Here is a 15,980-nt window from a genome sequence, read left to right as displayed (position 1 = left end):
AGCAGGTCCCCAGACAGAGGAGTAGAAGTGCTGATTTTATTTCTGAGCTTAATAGAGACTTGATTCACATTTACAAAAAGTGAGTAGCAAATACTATGATCAGGACTAGAGGGGCCCTGCCTCCAGTCAGGTGGAGGAAAGGGACAACTGGTTTTACTGGACTGTGTGGATCCGATGGCCTGGCACATCAGACCCACAGGAGTATAAAGCTTTACTGGACACCGGTGCACAGTGCACCCTAATGCCAAACTATATAGGAGCAGAACCCATCAGCATTGCTGGAGTGACAAGGGGATTCCCCAGAGCTAACTGTATTGGAGGCCAAAGTAAGACTAACTGGGAATGAGTGGCAAAAGAACCCCATTGTGACTGGCCCAGAGGCTCCGTGCATCCTTAGCGTGGACTACCTCAGGAAAGGGTATTTCAAGGACCCAAAAGGGTACAGGTGGGCTTTTGGTGTAGCTGCCTTGGAGACAGAGAATTAAACAGCTGTCTACCTTGCCCAGTCTCTCAAAGGACCCTTCTGTTGTGGGGCTGTTGAAGGTCGAAGAACAACAGGTGCCAATCGCTACCACAACAGTGCACCAGCAACAATATCGCACCCACCGAGACTTCCTGTCTCAATCCCTCTGTAGAGCCTTTCTACCCTCAAGCAGATCAACACTCCCACCCAATTTGCTGTCATCTGCAAACTTACTGAGTGTGCACTCGATCCCCTCATCCTGATCATTGATAAAGATAATAAATGAACAGTCCCCAGTACTGAGCCCTGGGGAACACCACTTGTGACCAGCCACCAACTGGATTTAACTCCATCTACCACTAGTGTTTGGTCCCAGCCATCCAGCCAATTTTTTTACCCAGTGAAGAGTATGCCCATCCAAGCCATGAGCAGCCAGTTTTCTTAGGAGAATGTTGTGGGAAATGGTATCAAAAGCTTTACTGAAGTCCAGGGAAACAATATCCGCTTTCCCTCATCTACTAGCGGGTCACCTTGTCATAGAAGGAGATTAGGTAGGTCAAGCAGGACCTGCCTTTCATAAATCCATGCTGACTGTTCTTGATCACCTTGGGTGTCCTGTACATGCCGCATGATGGAACTGAAGGTGAGCTGGATCATAACTTTCCCTGGCACCAAGGTCAGGCTGAGAGGCCTGTAGTTCCCTGGATCCTCCTTCCGGCCCTTCCTGTAGATGGGCGTCACATTTGTTAACCTCTAGTCAACTGGGACCTCCACAGTTAGCTAGGACTGCTGATAAATGGCTCTACTCAATAGCTATTCCAGCTATCACAGTCTCTAATAGCTGTAGAATCATATTTATAGGTTGCCTGTAAATGTGCATACCAAGCTATTTGAGTTTTTAAGCTGAATTAATTCCTAGGTGCTTAGTGATGGTGCTCAGATACCAGTTGAGAGATCTGGCCTTGTTGTCTTATCACAAGGAACTACACCAACAAAAAAAAAGCTAAGTTTTGCCCAAGTACCTAAGTCCTCTTAATGAATTTTGATTAACTGCAGTTTTCAGTAAGATAGCACTAAAACCATGCCCTTTAGGATCTTATCAGCGACTCCATGAGCTGATATTGCAAGCTACTAGGCATGATATTAACCAGGTATAGATCTGCTTTGACAAAAGCAATAAGACTATACAGCATTTTAGCAAACTATGGAATTATGGGTATTTGTCGTGGTTCAGCCTCAGCTGGCAACTGAACACCACGCAGCTGCTCGCTCACTCCCCCCACCCCTGTGGGATGGGGAAGAGAATCGGGCGAGCAAAAGAACTTGTGGGTTGAGATAAGCAGTTTAATGATTACAATAAAATGATAATGATAAATGATTATGATAATAATGACAATAATGTTAATATAATAAAAAGGGAAAAAAGGAAAAAAAAACACGGAAACACAAACTATACAACCGCTCACCACCCGCCGACCAACGCTGCCCGTCCCCGAGCCGCAATTGCTCCCTCCTCCCCCGGCCAGCCCCTCCCAGGTAACATACTGGGCATGACGTTACATGATATGGAATATCCCTTTGGTCAGTTTGAATCCACTCTCTTAGCTGTGCCCCCTCCCCTCCTGGCTTCTTGTGCACCCAGCAGAGCATGGGAAGCTAGACATGTCCTTGACTAGTATAAGCGCTACCCAGCAACAGCCTAAACATCTGTGTGTTATCTCAACAGATTTTTTTTCCATGCTAATTTCAAAGCACAGCACTATACCAGCTAGAGTGAAGAAAATTAACTCTATCCCAGCTAAAACCATGACAGTATTGATGACCAAAATTCCCAGATACTAGCAATCCTTAATTGTAACTTTTGAAATGGTAACTTTCGAAATGGTAACTTTCAGAATGAAAGCTGTTAAGGCTTTTTGGGGTAATGACAGTTTCAAAGAACAACGGCCCGAAGGAGGCAAGCTCACTGCCGCTGCTGAGCAAGCAGCTGCCAAGGGGACATCAAACACATCTTGCACTTTGCCAAGGTCCTCCCTGGCCACATGCAGGCTGGTGAAAATAAGGTCTTGGGCACAGGTAAAGGAGGACTCACTTAAGCCAGTGCAGTCACTGACCACTGACTTATGGGCAACAGGAGTCTTTCTGGTACTGCTCAGATAGGAAACATGCCTTCCGCAGATAAATGTTCTTCATAACAACAGGACAAAATACAAAGTAGCCACAGTGCATTGCTTGAACAGTATTTCTTAGAAAATTTAGGGTGACTAGCTACTGCACAGCTATTGAAATAAAACCAATTTTAATCTAGCCAAGGACTTGAATACACACCAATGAAACAGTCAAGTGTCCCCAGATGAAAGCTGAGGGACAAAACAGCAGGTGTGGAAGTCCTGCAGAAGGGCTCTCAATGGCTTCATCCACACACAAAATCCTTTTACTTGGTCTTTTGTGAAGGAGGATAGTCAGCTTTATGCAGCTGAAACTTTTTTTTAAATTAAGATTGGTAGCAACAGCTGCAATTTCAACAAAGCTCTTTCCAAGATTCTCCACTTGCTCTCCCTCACTACCAGATACACAGTTCCTTTTCCAGTACATACATGTTACAACTCATTATCTGAATTTTTCTTCCTTGTGAAGTTAACATAAGATGGAATTATCATCAGTACATGACAGAAAAAGGCAAGCACTGGAGCACCCATTTTAAGTCATGTTGCCTGTTGTCTTGGCAACCAGTTAATAAGCTCTGTTACTTATTTTTTACCATCACCTGACAACATCTCTGCAAGATTTGGTATTATTAAGGAGTCTGCTAACTCAGCTACTTTACAAGATATCAGAAAAGATCTGCTGGCATTTCCATTCTGAATCCTATTTTTCAGGGAATCATAAATCATCTATAAATTGCCCAGCAGCTGAATATACAATGCACAAATACCACTGTGACAATCCATTCCCTTGATAAGAGCACAAAAAGAGTGTTGGGATCCAGTCATGCTCCCTGCAATATCAATATCTACATTGCTATTCACTACACATGGAGAAGGATTAGACCTCAAATTCCTCAAGTGAAAACACACAACTGTTTTGACAGATATTCTCTTGCATGTCTCCTTCAACAGTGCAGGCATATGGCATGGGGACAGGGTTGGCCTTGTTTCCTCCAAGCTTCCTTTTGGAGAAAGAGTCCTACCCTTTACATTGCTGCTGCGTGTATCCTCAAGCTGCTTTGAGAAGCATACAAGCATGTACTGAACTGGCACTACAGTTACCATAATTAAAGATTATAATCAAAAAGGCTTCAGCCGGTAGTCAGACCTCACTATACTAAGAGCTGTGCAGACACACTGAATGACTCTACTCTTCCTCAGGAGTAAACTGTCCCTATGCTTGAGTCGCACTAAGAGTTCAGTCTCAAAAGATTGAAAAAGGGGTGTTTAATTAAATTCCACAAACTATCCCATTATCTTGTCATTTCCTTGGACAAGAGGTCACCTAGTTACCCAAATTCCAGAGAACTTTTGAGTTTGAGGCCATAAGAGAATACATACTTAGAATCATCTCTGGAGTATAAATGTTGCCAGTTTCCCTAGTTAAAGACTCAAGATTCAACATTTGTTGAACAAAAATCAACCATTCTGAAATTTTATTAACAAATGGCAAGAAAAAACTTTCCTTCCTATCAAACAGTAGAGAAGACACAAAGGAGCCTCATGCAGATTCAGCATCAGAGAACCACAGAGAGACTAGAGAGACTAAAATATTGTCCTCTGATCTGTGCAGTGGGATTCTGAAGGTGTCAATGGGCTTCTCCACAAAATTTGAGAAAATAAAGTTGGTCAAGAGGGCTAGCTTTATTCCTGGATGTACCCTCTTTCCCAGTTTCAGGCTCCCTTAATGCTCTTTCAACATAGATTTTGGCAGCTTATTGTTTAAAGATTGAACAGTGCTGAAAAGCACATTCATTACTGCTTGTCATAGATATGTTGATGAACTCTAGTCACATGCAATTAAGCTACAGTTCAACACAATGACAGACTACATAGGCAAGTCTAGACAAACAAGAAAAAAACAACCAAAAATACAATTCCTAGAGAAAAAAATCCTAGAGGATTCTATAATCTTTCTGTTGAAAAAAAAAAAAAAGGTGCATAATCTTATTTCATTTATCATATGAAAGCAGAATATTTGCTTTATTTTAATTCATGCAATGCTATCAAAAGGTATAATCTAAACAAGACAGGAAAAAACCCTAGACACACTGGAATATTTTTGCTAAACAGGAAGCACAAGATCTTTTATTTTCTGAAGTTTTATTTTAAAACACATACATGTTAAAAATGAGGTGGACCGCATATTGCATTCCTTAAAGATAAATTCTGCTAATTTCACTTATTAGAATACCCTCTCTGTAAAACAAGGCAACTGATGTCACTGAGAAGTTGACTTGATCTAATGACATTTAAAATGAAATGAAAGATATGTATTCTAGGCCTGAGTTTACTTCTATGTAATTCAGGAACTACATGCCTTGACCCTAAATCTTCATACTGAGTATTCTTGTATTGGTTCTGTTGTTTTACAAACCAGGGGAAGAAACACAGAGGTATATTTTTTTTCTTAAATCTGGCAATGTTTTACTCTGTATGGATATGGGGAGATATGGAAAAATCTGCTATAATCTATGCTGCAAGAGGAAGAATTAGTTGCACAAGACATTTTGGTACATTATTCAAGACCATCAGGTCAATGCTGTCATATTAGCAATACGTCAGGATCTCTTTGTCAACAGTGTATAGCAACTGACCCTAGGAATGTGATGCAGTAGTACGATACAACATTTCATAGTCTTTTTCACCATACTTGAGAGATGTTCCTGAAGCCAGAATTTATAACATTCATCAATACTAGGTTGTACTAGTCAACGTACACATGGCCGCAATAATTTCACCAATGAAAGCAACCTAATACTCCTTGGAGAAGGCTATATATTTTTATACAAAAAACCAAGATTAATTTCACAGATACTCAGCATTTGTGTTAATGAGATGTTAGAAAACTTACTAAACACTTGAATCCCATGCATTCAGAATAAAATAAAATTTTACACTTTTTACAATTTACACAAAATTGTTGGGGTTTTTTATTTTATGAATCCTCTAAAGGAAGGACAGGCTTGAAGGAAAGGCAGCAGAAGAGAAGACTTAGTCTCATAAGTCCTGTAAAATTCTAATTTCTTCATACAAGCCAAAGTTCCTGTGAGTCAAGGTAGACCCTCCACCCCTCAGGTTTTTTTTTATACCAAGAAAGAGAAAAGTCCAAGCTGTTTGGGGACAATCATGGGGCTTGAGCCACACTCATACAACAGCCGTGACACCATTTCTGGCTCTATCAAACTGTAGAGCTAACTTTTCAGATTATTTTCTGTGTGTGCTCTACCTACCACAGTGAGGAACAGCTTCATTCTCCAGGACTACTAGATTTGTGCTACATGAACAAACTGTTCAGCCAAAAAGTGAGTTTCACTTAACTTTAATGGGGCCCTAAAGCTAACATCTACTGCCAAAGTAATCATGGTGAGATACATGAAGCTAACATAAAAGGCTGATTATTTTAAAGTTTCAGACATTTCCTGTTGTCAGAAAGTTAAAACAAATTATAATTTTCAAGCCATATTTTTAAAGAAAGAAAAAAGCATCCATTGTAAAGAATCACAAATGACAGTGGGCCATCCAATACTTGAGTGTATTTATTAATTCTGCTCTTAAAAAAAAAAAAAAACATGCAAAACAAAATTTTGTCAAACACTTCCAAAAACTCACCTCGATTGTCAGGAGAGAATCGAGCTGAATGGCGAGACACAAAAAGTTTCAGTTCTTGATCCAAGTTGCATTCAATCAAGTTTGTGTCCCATGATCGGATTCCTAAAATTCAAAATGCAAAACACATCTAGCTTGATATATGAGCACTGGAAGTTTTAATTGATTATTTCTCTATTTATATTCTTGTCATTTGCATATTTCTAAAACCCAAAACAAGCCTCTCTTCTTTTCAAGCCACACAGCTATCCTTTGCAAAGTGCTGAGTGCTCAGAAGTAGTACTCTGGACAGGGATCAGTCACAAACAAGAGGAAATCTGCCATTCCAAAAGGTAACAACACTTTAAGGCCCCTGCTTTAGGACTGCTGGTACCCACATCCTAGTAGCCACATTATGGGAAGTTACTGATGTCCTGGAATTGACTTTAAAATAGCAATACACTGATTTATAAAACTGAAGAGTGAACCACTCAAGGGATACGTTAGCCCTATTGCAAGACCACTGTATTTTTCCCTCCAAAAAAAAAAAAAAAAAAAGACAGAATCACCTAGCATGTTGCAAATTAATATTTAAACACAAAGTATTAAGTCGCTGACTTCTTCATTCAAAAGCTTTGAAGCACCCCATATTTTAAATGAAAATTGAAGTGATCTTTTATTTATGAAATATTGAAATTCTAGTTGAGATTTTAAAATGCAATGCTTTATTTTTTTCTTTTAAAAAGTAAATATCACATCTCTATTCCCTACCATTTTTCTCCCCAGCTACTTAGAAAGTGAGACACTTAACATATATGATCATTAAAAGTATTATTCCAAAATATAGTTTTAAGGATTGAAATTTGACCAGGGGGAATCACTGCAGCCAAAAGACAAATTTATAGTTTCATACCATAAGATTTTGATGACTGAATTTAAAAAAAAAATAAAAACCCCACAACAAATTAACATGAAAACATGTTTTAATATTTTTCTATAGTTCTCTTGTTTTGAAAATGAGTAGGCAGTTGCACTACTAGTAAGTCCAGGCACTGCTGCGATTTTGAGCACCAACATTTAGTGATTTTTGGTTTTTTTCCCTAAAGGAATATCATTAGACTTACACAAATTAGCTGGCAAATGCAGAAGGGACTGCAGGCAGAGGGAGTGTCTAGTGGCCCCTCCCCACATGCCTGACCATATCTTTGCATGAAATTGTTGAGTTAAATCACTTTTGGGTTTGGTACCTTTGGGGTGGTAGAGATGCCTGAAGAGGTGTGTGGCCAACCCCTTACCGTGAGACTAGCCCTAACACTTCTGCTGGTAACTCTGTCAGGTTTTCAGGCTGCAAACTTCACTGTCAACACTGCCTCTCATGCTTTATTCTTTCAAGGCAGCAGGAATGTCAAGCCTCACACTGGCAGAAGCCATGTTGTAGGGCTGAAGGATGAGGAGGAGAAAGGGGGGGAAGAGTAGAGAAACCAGATCTGTGCTGCCAGTCTCCTATTGCAGCTCTGGGTAGGTTCTCCATGCAAATATGAACATCTGTATTTCAAAAGCCTGAAGCCTCTTCAGGGAGAATTCATCCAGGGCTTTTCCTTGTCAGCATCCCAGTCAAGGTCAGAGCATGCTTCTTACTGGGATATACTACTAGCTGTTAAGTAGCTGCCATTTGAAACTAAGTAATTTTGGAAATACAGTATTGCCTGTATGTTTCATAACCACTCAAGAGAAAAATAACTGAACTATAACCAGCCACCTCCACTTCCTGGATTATGCATCATTGTTCAGAGGCATAAGCAGTGAGTCTCTTCTGTAAGTCTCCTTATTTTCTTTTCTCAAAAATCTCTTGGCTGTATGGCACATTTTTGGAGCATAGTTTTGGCAAACAAATACAGCTCAGCAGGCTTTAATGTTTTCCAGGTGTTGGAATATTTGAGAGCAAGAAAGTAAAGAAGATATAATACCATGCATGTACAGCGCATGTGAAAACTATGACTAGTAAACTCACATTGATCACAAAGCTGGAGTATGTTGAATGAGTGCTGAACTTCAGGAAGCTAGAAGATAAACAGCTTGCTGGCCTCTAACAGCAAGCTTGTGTGGAGAGACTACAAAGCTTTCCCAAGGTCAGTTAAGCAATATGGACTATGATTCAGCAATGCTGCTAATAATAGGATCGGTTCACCATCCACCCCTAGCTGCTTTTGTTGTGAATCCAAATTTGCGGTAGGGATAAGATTCTGATTAGTCAGACTGCTGAGCCAGGAAATGTCCAAAATACAGGACTCAATGTGAAATAAATAACAAAAAAAAAAGCAGCCTAGACATACCACAGACTAGTCCTAGAAGCTGAAGTTGGAATTTGGATAGAATATCCCAAATCTGCAGCTGCATGATTCAGCATTCTGGATGCAAAAATTATGCATATACATTATAACGTAGTACGATGTATATAATACATCGTATAACCAAATCATGTTTGGGTAGAACGGAGGTAATTCTGGAACTAAAATCCAAGGTCAATCCAATGATGTATATATCATTAACAGCATGGAAGTAACTACTGGAAGTATAATTGAACTGGAGCTATTTCTTTCTGCAGGCTTAGGAGCGCAATACCACTAGACACAGGACTTATCAGACAGCAGACAGGGCACACCCAGTGGCATCTGCCAAATCAGTGGAAAAAATCTTGACGCTTTCTCTTCACTCCCTCCTTTTTTGGGGGACAGTGGGTTGGAGGATTGCCCCCTTAGCAAAGTGACATCCTAAATGTAATTATTGAAAATGTAGCTTGCCACACCATTCCCTCTTCATGATATATTAAGAAGTGACTCTGCATTCCACCAGGTTGCGTAGCATCACGCCACTGATGTGTTATCAGCAGATGTTTTCTTTGACACATTGTGCTGCAGTTCAGCATGTGAATCCACACTTTTCAGTGATGGTACTTAGGAGATGTACCAGAGAACCCTAAATGCATTTAAGGCTCTGTTAAGAATAAAGGTTGAAAGAAGCCATTTTTTCCAGACTACAGCATACTTTCCAATGAGAAAGAGATTAGTCAAGTCCATATTTGCCTCATACAGCTAGAGCTTCATACTCCCAGCATACTAATCCAGAACAATTAATCTCAAAATTTGATCAAGGTTTTTTTCCTATCAGGCAAAATCCCAATCAGATTGTCTGACACCAGGAGCAGGGAGGTGACTTCTAATCCAAAATGATGAATAAAAAGGCCAAAGCATTCCCTCTAAACATCTAAAACTGTAAGTGGGTGTTATGCTTAGTGGCAAGAGGCAGCAACAGATCTATGCAGCAGCAACTGCATAATAGAAGCTTCAAGAAGAGATTGAAGAGCATTTCTTGAGGAAGGATGACATCAAGTGTCTTGAGGGCATAAGTTTTATCCATTTGCTCTACAAATTTTAATAATTTAATTAAATGCAGCCAATTTCCTTCTGACACAACCAAAAAATAGATAGCATTAGGACAGTGCAATGCTTAAGAGGCTCTGAATGACAAAGCATCTGCCTCAGTAGTTCTCCCTAGGAGACAATGGTAGCAATAAAGATGAACAGGTCACAGTGAAGCTGGGTAGCTGTGATGCAGCAGCCCTTTACCACAAACAGTCATGAAAAGAGAATCAAGAGAAATAGCCAACTAAAGCAACAATAGTTGAGAAAACAACAGAGACAAATTAAGTGCTAGCTGGACTGCTGAACCACACCTACATGGCAAAGCTGCTACCAATTCCCCATTCCAGGGTCTCTTTCTCCCTTCTAACAATGGCAGGTTTCTGATATTTCTGCTTTCACCAGCCCAGAACAAAAATGTTACAAAATCATGTATCAATTGAGTTTAACAAACTATAGGGTCCAGCAATAATTTTCTTTGTGCTTCATAGCACTATTATGGCAACAGGGCTTTTTTCCCCTCTACATGTACACTGCAGTCTATTGTATCAGAAACCACATCGAGAACTTATAAAACTGTCATTTCACTTGTGGTACCTTCCTGTATTGCTGTCTTTAGAAAAGGTCAAATAAACTGAGTCATAGCATCACATAGCTGGACAATAATGAGGCTGAGCACTCAGGTATTAGCCTTATTACCCATATCTTTTTCTTTATTGAAATATATACGTGAATATAAATCTTAGGTCCTGAAAAATTTTCTAGCCAAGAGAAGTCTCGTTGCCGAAAGTTAGACATAATAGGCACAGCTGCATTCCTGCTCAGGGAGTCTTTACCACTGAGAAGGAAAACACTCCGAATCCCGCTGGTTTGGTTTCGCGGTAGGGGATAGGGGTTTGCTGGGGAACCGAAGGAAACGCCGAACAGCCGCCCCGCAGCCCGACCGCGGGTTTTACTTCGGCGGCGCAGACACCCTTTGTCCGCTCCGAGCTGCCATAGGGACCGCAGTGCGGACTGCGCCACGCCCACCCCCCGCAGTCTCCGGGCAGACGGGCTCGGCAGCGCTGCGGACCCTTGGCTCCTGCCGCAGCCCCAGTCCCTCCGCCCCAACAATGGTGAGGAGGGGACTTGCCCCTTCGCCCGCTGCTAGCGGCGGGGCAGACGCTCCTGGGGATGGACAGCGGGGCGCGGTACGAGCCGAGCCGACTGCAGGTCTTTATGCGGGCGATATCAGGGAGCTGTCGCCACCGGACGCCGCACGGAGCCCGGACTACAGCCGAGCCCGGGCAGCGCCTCCGCTTGCCCCGCGGGGAAGGGAAAGAAAACGGGGAGCGGCTGCCTGCCTTCCGCGGCGCCGCGCTGGGCCGGGGGGCCCCGCCGCGCCGCTTCCGAGAGGAAGGCCTCGGCGGGGTTGGGGGTCTGCAGCGGTGCCTGCGGCGGCCCCTCTCCCCGCCGCCTCACCTCGCTCGATGTTGGCGACAGCCCGCCGCAGGTGCTCCTCGGTCACCAGCTCGCCGATGACCACCAGCAGGTAAAATTTGCTGTCCAGGAAGCGGTGCGAAAGGCTGGGCGAGAGGGAGGTGGTTTTGGGGATGCTACAGGAGGGCTCCGAGTCCACTTCCACCACCACCACGGTGGCCATTGCGGGCGCCCCGTTCCTCCCCGCGGCTCCGGGGCGCGGGGGGGGGGGGGGGGAGGGGGGGGGGAAGAAGAAGGACCGCTCGGCGGCGTCCCCGCAGGAGGTAGGGAGTGAGGGTGGGTGGGGAGGCGGCGGCGCTTTTATACGGAGACGGTGCAGGGCAGGGACCGGGGGGCGGTGCATCCCCGCACCGCCACTTTTCCAGCATTCACAGCTGATGTCATCTGCGGCAAATCCTCCCCGCGGCGGCCCTCGGAAGCAGTAAGGACGCGGGGTGCGAACAATGCCTCGAGGGGCCACCGCGAGGGCGGCTTCGGGGTGCGCCCCGGCCGGCCGCGTGACCCCTCTGCCTGTGTTGCCCCGGCCGGCGCGGGTCCTGCGTCCCTCACACACACACCCTTCCCCTGTGCCCTCCTGCTGTCTTACTCTACTGGTTTGGTCATCCCACATCCCTTGTACCCCCAGGGCCTCACTCTGCTGGCTTGGCCGTTTCCTGCTCCCCGAGGCTCTCCCAGGGTCTCAGCCTTGAAGCATGGTGGCTGTGCCATGAGGAGCTGCAGGTGATGCCCTGGCAGACCTGGTGAGCTCATCTGGGAAAGCCAGCATCAGGGCTCCAGCTGCACCCCTGATACTGAATGACAAAAGCAGCTCCACTGTCCAAGACCAAGAGTCAAGTCTCCTGCATCTTGCTGTAGCACTGCAGCAAAATCTGAGCCATATTTTCGCCCTCCCCCCCCCCCCCCACCCTGGCGATCTAAATATTCTTGTTACCTTTTTATTTTTTGCTTGTTTGAAAGCAGTTCGCTTAATAAGATACTTCAAACATAGGCTGTCTGCACATATTCAAGGCCCATGGTTATATGACTTAGCACTGCTTCTGGACAAGCTGCTAAAACCCATACTCTGAAGGCTCCAGAAGTTCAAAGGGCTTTGGGTAACTAATTTTGACCGGGCTCAAGCAACTCCAGGGGGCAATGATATCAGAACATCTACAATTACCAAAACAAAGGCTTGATTCCTCTTGATTACCACTTAGAAGTTAGACATCTGCTCCCCGATACTCAAGAGAGAAATTCAATCGCCTCCTAAAAGTGTTCTATCCTCCCCTAAATTGGGATAAAGCAGACAGATAAATCAGCCTTGCTAAGATGTTCCTCTCACTTTACTGACAGAAGCCAGGCACTGGTTTACACTAAGCGTCTTGTTTATATGGCTAAAGTGATGTGGGAGAAATCTCATTGTGACCTAGGAAAGGATATAAACTTTTATAGCCTGGTTTTTAAGATAACCTCTGGTCCCTGACTGAGAAGACACTTCCATAGCTGCACTGTGTGCAGCTCCTTCCAGTACTGACTGCTCAAATTCCCTGCCTGCTCCTCAGAAACACAGAGTACTTGCCTGGATGAACCAATACATCAGCCCTGTTTTCTTAGAATATGTACTTTGTTTCAGGGCACACTAGACTCATTCTAATTAACATGTCTTATTTACCTAGAGGAACCCACAAAAATTGAAACCCCATTGTTGTAGGTGCTAGTAAATGTTATATAATGTTATATCTGCCTATAGCACCTAGTGTTTTTTATATTAATAGTTCCTCTGCATAAATACAACATTGAGAGCCTTGACTAATATGGTGTGATGTGTTTGGATGTTGCATCCAAAGTAGACTATTTTTCTGAGCTGCTGTTACACTGAAGGTTGTAGACTGTGGAAAAGCATTTTTAAAGCCAGATCAGGTGGCTGAGATGACACCAGTGATAGTGTTCATTCTTCACTAGAGCTGACACTGCTAATAGAACAAATGCAGTGGCATAGATGCAGAAGAACTAGTAGCAGTTCTAAAGTTGGCGAGGTATTCATGGGTGCAATGTTGCTCTTTGGGTGCCCCATTTGTCTGAGCCCAGCTGTGACTTTGGCGTTTCTTTGCTGAGCCTGAAAGTTTCCATGAGATAGTGTAGATGTCTACCTAGAAATAATGTCCACTCCTCTGTGGTCATGTCCTATATGACCCCCACCCTAATAGTCTGTATTCTAATTATAGATGCCCTCAAGATTTGCCACATGGTGCCCACTGGAGGAAGCCAGCTTCTGGCTTCTCCCACTGCAATACATAGCTTTGGGATATGCCTTTATTTCAATCACCAACAAGAGCATTTGATCTTTGGAATGTGGAAGGGGCTTTCCAAGGGCATTTGCTAACTGGTTGCAGAATAGACTGGTAGTGGTTCCTGGACATAAAGGTAAAACAATTACTTGCCTCACAAGCACAGCAGGTTATATTTATTACTTTGAGAAATGCATGCCAGTATACAAAATGCATTATATGTGCTTTTTAGCACTTTCTTATTTTAAGAAAAAATGAATAAATACATAACTGCAAAATTGCCTGTGGATTTGAAAAGCAAAAGGTGAAATGAATGTATTGTGTCAAAGAAGAAAATGCTTACATACAGGTAGGTAATACAGATATACTTGAAATAGTGCTGAGGTAGTCCTCTATTTTATATTGCTCTGTAAAAGAATATGCAGCTAGAATGTAGTATGATAAAAGATGAACTGTTACAATTAAACTGTATTGTGATGGGAGACGTTTCACACATTAAAACCCTAAGGACAAGGGGGTGCCTTTGGAAGAAAATGGTCTTGCGCTAAACTCTTTAAGGGATGCAGACCTTTGCCCTCATGTATTCACAAGCATATGCTGCTTCATCTGGGATGGAAGTCAGACAAGAAAAGATGCTTTAACCTCATGGATGTGTGTCTGAGAAAGTTGCAGGTTCCCAGCTCCATGGTCAGTGTTCACGCTATAACTTGCCCTGCTGGAGTCTTACTACAGTAGTCTTGTTTGTCATCATCTTTCCATATCTGGAAACCCATTTTTATTCTGCAGTATGGAGCATATCAACAGATCTGCTGCTGGGTGAAATGTGGAGATGTGCTGTATAAAGCTGACTCAGTGTCATGTGACCCTCAATGTTCGAAAGTGATACCAGCTTCCTAGCTGCAGCTAAATCACATAGGTATGCCACTTCAGTAGAAAAAAATAGCAAAACACATGTGGACTATGGAATATGTCTTGCTATTTTAAAGAGATTGATAATGATTGATACCCACTGCTGTCTAGCTTTTTGTTTGCTTTGTTTTGGTTTGGTTTTGTTCCTTTAGTATGTTTAATACCAAATTGGTATCCCACAATTTAATATAGTCAAACATTACACATAGAGCTGTATTTTTCTTCCAGATCTGGTATTTTTTTGAAGTAAACAGGCCATTTTAAATAAAGCACTTGAAGCCTAAAACTAGAACATACTTCCTGATGGTGCATACCATTTGTTACCCACTGATATTCAGGTTTTGTTCAAGTCCTATCTTCAAGTTTTAAATGAGGTTTCAGCGATGCACAAACCCATAGGCTGGCCCTTTGTTCAAGGCAAGATGTCACTCCTAGCATAAAAGAAATACATATCCATGTGCCAAAACCAGCACAGTTACTTCAGACCTATTTAACAACTTTAATGATAGTGAAGTGGTTCAGAAGGCTCTTAGATAGTCTGTCTTCACTGAGTGAAATGTTAATATGAAGACTGCACAATGAGTCTTGAAGTGGGTTCATGAAGTGTGTAGGTTTTCATAAGGAGAGGCAATAAGACAACATATTTTAGAGATGAAGCTTTGCCAGCCTACACCAGATATCACAGAATGTTTGAGGTTGGAAGGTACCTCTGGGGGTCATCTTGTCCAACCCCCTTGCTCAAGCAAGGCCACCTAGAGCAGGTTGCCCAGGACCATGTCCAGACGGCTTTTGAATATCTCCAACGATGGAGACTCCACAACTTGTCTGGGCAACCTGTGCCAGTGCTTGATCACCCTCACAGTGAAAATGTGTTTCCTGATGTACGATGAAGTCAAGAATATGCCACCAATATTATAGCAAATAATACCCATAACATTTTGTACCTCACCTGATGTCTTCCCAGCGTGACCTATTGTCACTCTCAATACTCCCGCTCCCTCACATGTGACCCTACACTCCTCATTTCCTGCAGTCAGCAGCTCCACCATCCCCACATAGTTCAGCCTTTGCCTCCCAGAGTCACCTCCTTGTGTTGCTTCTTTACAGCAATTCAGCAGAGCACACAGCAGCAGCGCAGGCATGGAGGGACAATCAGCACGTGCCCTGACCCCAGCAGAGCAGATGTGTCATTCTGCAGCCACTGGCTGTGACGTGATTAGTCAGGAGCCCTGCACGTCCCTGCAAGAACCAGGATGTGTGGTTCATAAAGACAACTCCTCTTGCCTTCCCCCATTTTTTTAGACAGGGAGGCATCCTCATCCCTAACAAAAGCACCCTCAAGCTGGCACTGCTGGAGGAGCTTCTCCTGCAGTAGTGATATAGCAAAAGCCAGGGGCATGAGAGTGCTGTACCTGAGCGAGCAGTGAGGGACTCAGACTCAGGGAAAGACATTTTAAGAAGGGAAATAATTACTTTACTTTTTAAGATGGCAAATTTTATGTTTTACTACATGCTAAATAAAAAGTACTTGGCTGACATTCAAGTATTTTAAATTATATTACTTTAATTTTAATGGCTATTTTTTAAACAGGAAAAGCAAGAATGTTTTTATTTGCTTGTGGTGACATATCCATTTTGTTCGGTATTT

General features: G+C 43.0%; 1 protein-coding gene across 1 annotated transcript in view; it reads right to left on the bottom strand.

Moving 5' to 3' along the window:
* Nucleotides 1-11,402, bottom strand: part of LOC142049296 (microtubule-associated protein 1B-like) — a 48,856-nt gene extending 37,454 nt beyond the window's left edge. The window contains exons 1-2 of the mRNA XM_075076838.1: nucleotides 11,139-11,402; nucleotides 6,283-6,384 (exon numbers count right to left, since the gene is read on the bottom strand). Coding sequence (XP_074932939.1) covers nucleotides 6,283-6,384; nucleotides 11,139-11,319 — 283 coding nt within the window. The 5' untranslated portion in view covers nucleotides 11,320-11,402. The remainder of the gene's footprint in view (nucleotides 1-6,282; nucleotides 6,385-11,138) is intronic.
* Between the last annotated feature and the right edge of the window lie 4,578 nt (nucleotides 11,403-15,980).

Source organism: Phalacrocorax aristotelis, chromosome W (genome assembly GCF_949628215.1).
Source record: "Phalacrocorax aristotelis chromosome W, bGulAri2.1, whole genome shotgun sequence".
Taxonomy (NCBI): Eukaryota; Metazoa; Chordata; class Aves; order Suliformes; family Phalacrocoracidae; genus Phalacrocorax; species Phalacrocorax aristotelis.
This window is presented reverse-complemented; position numbering and strand designations above follow the sequence as displayed.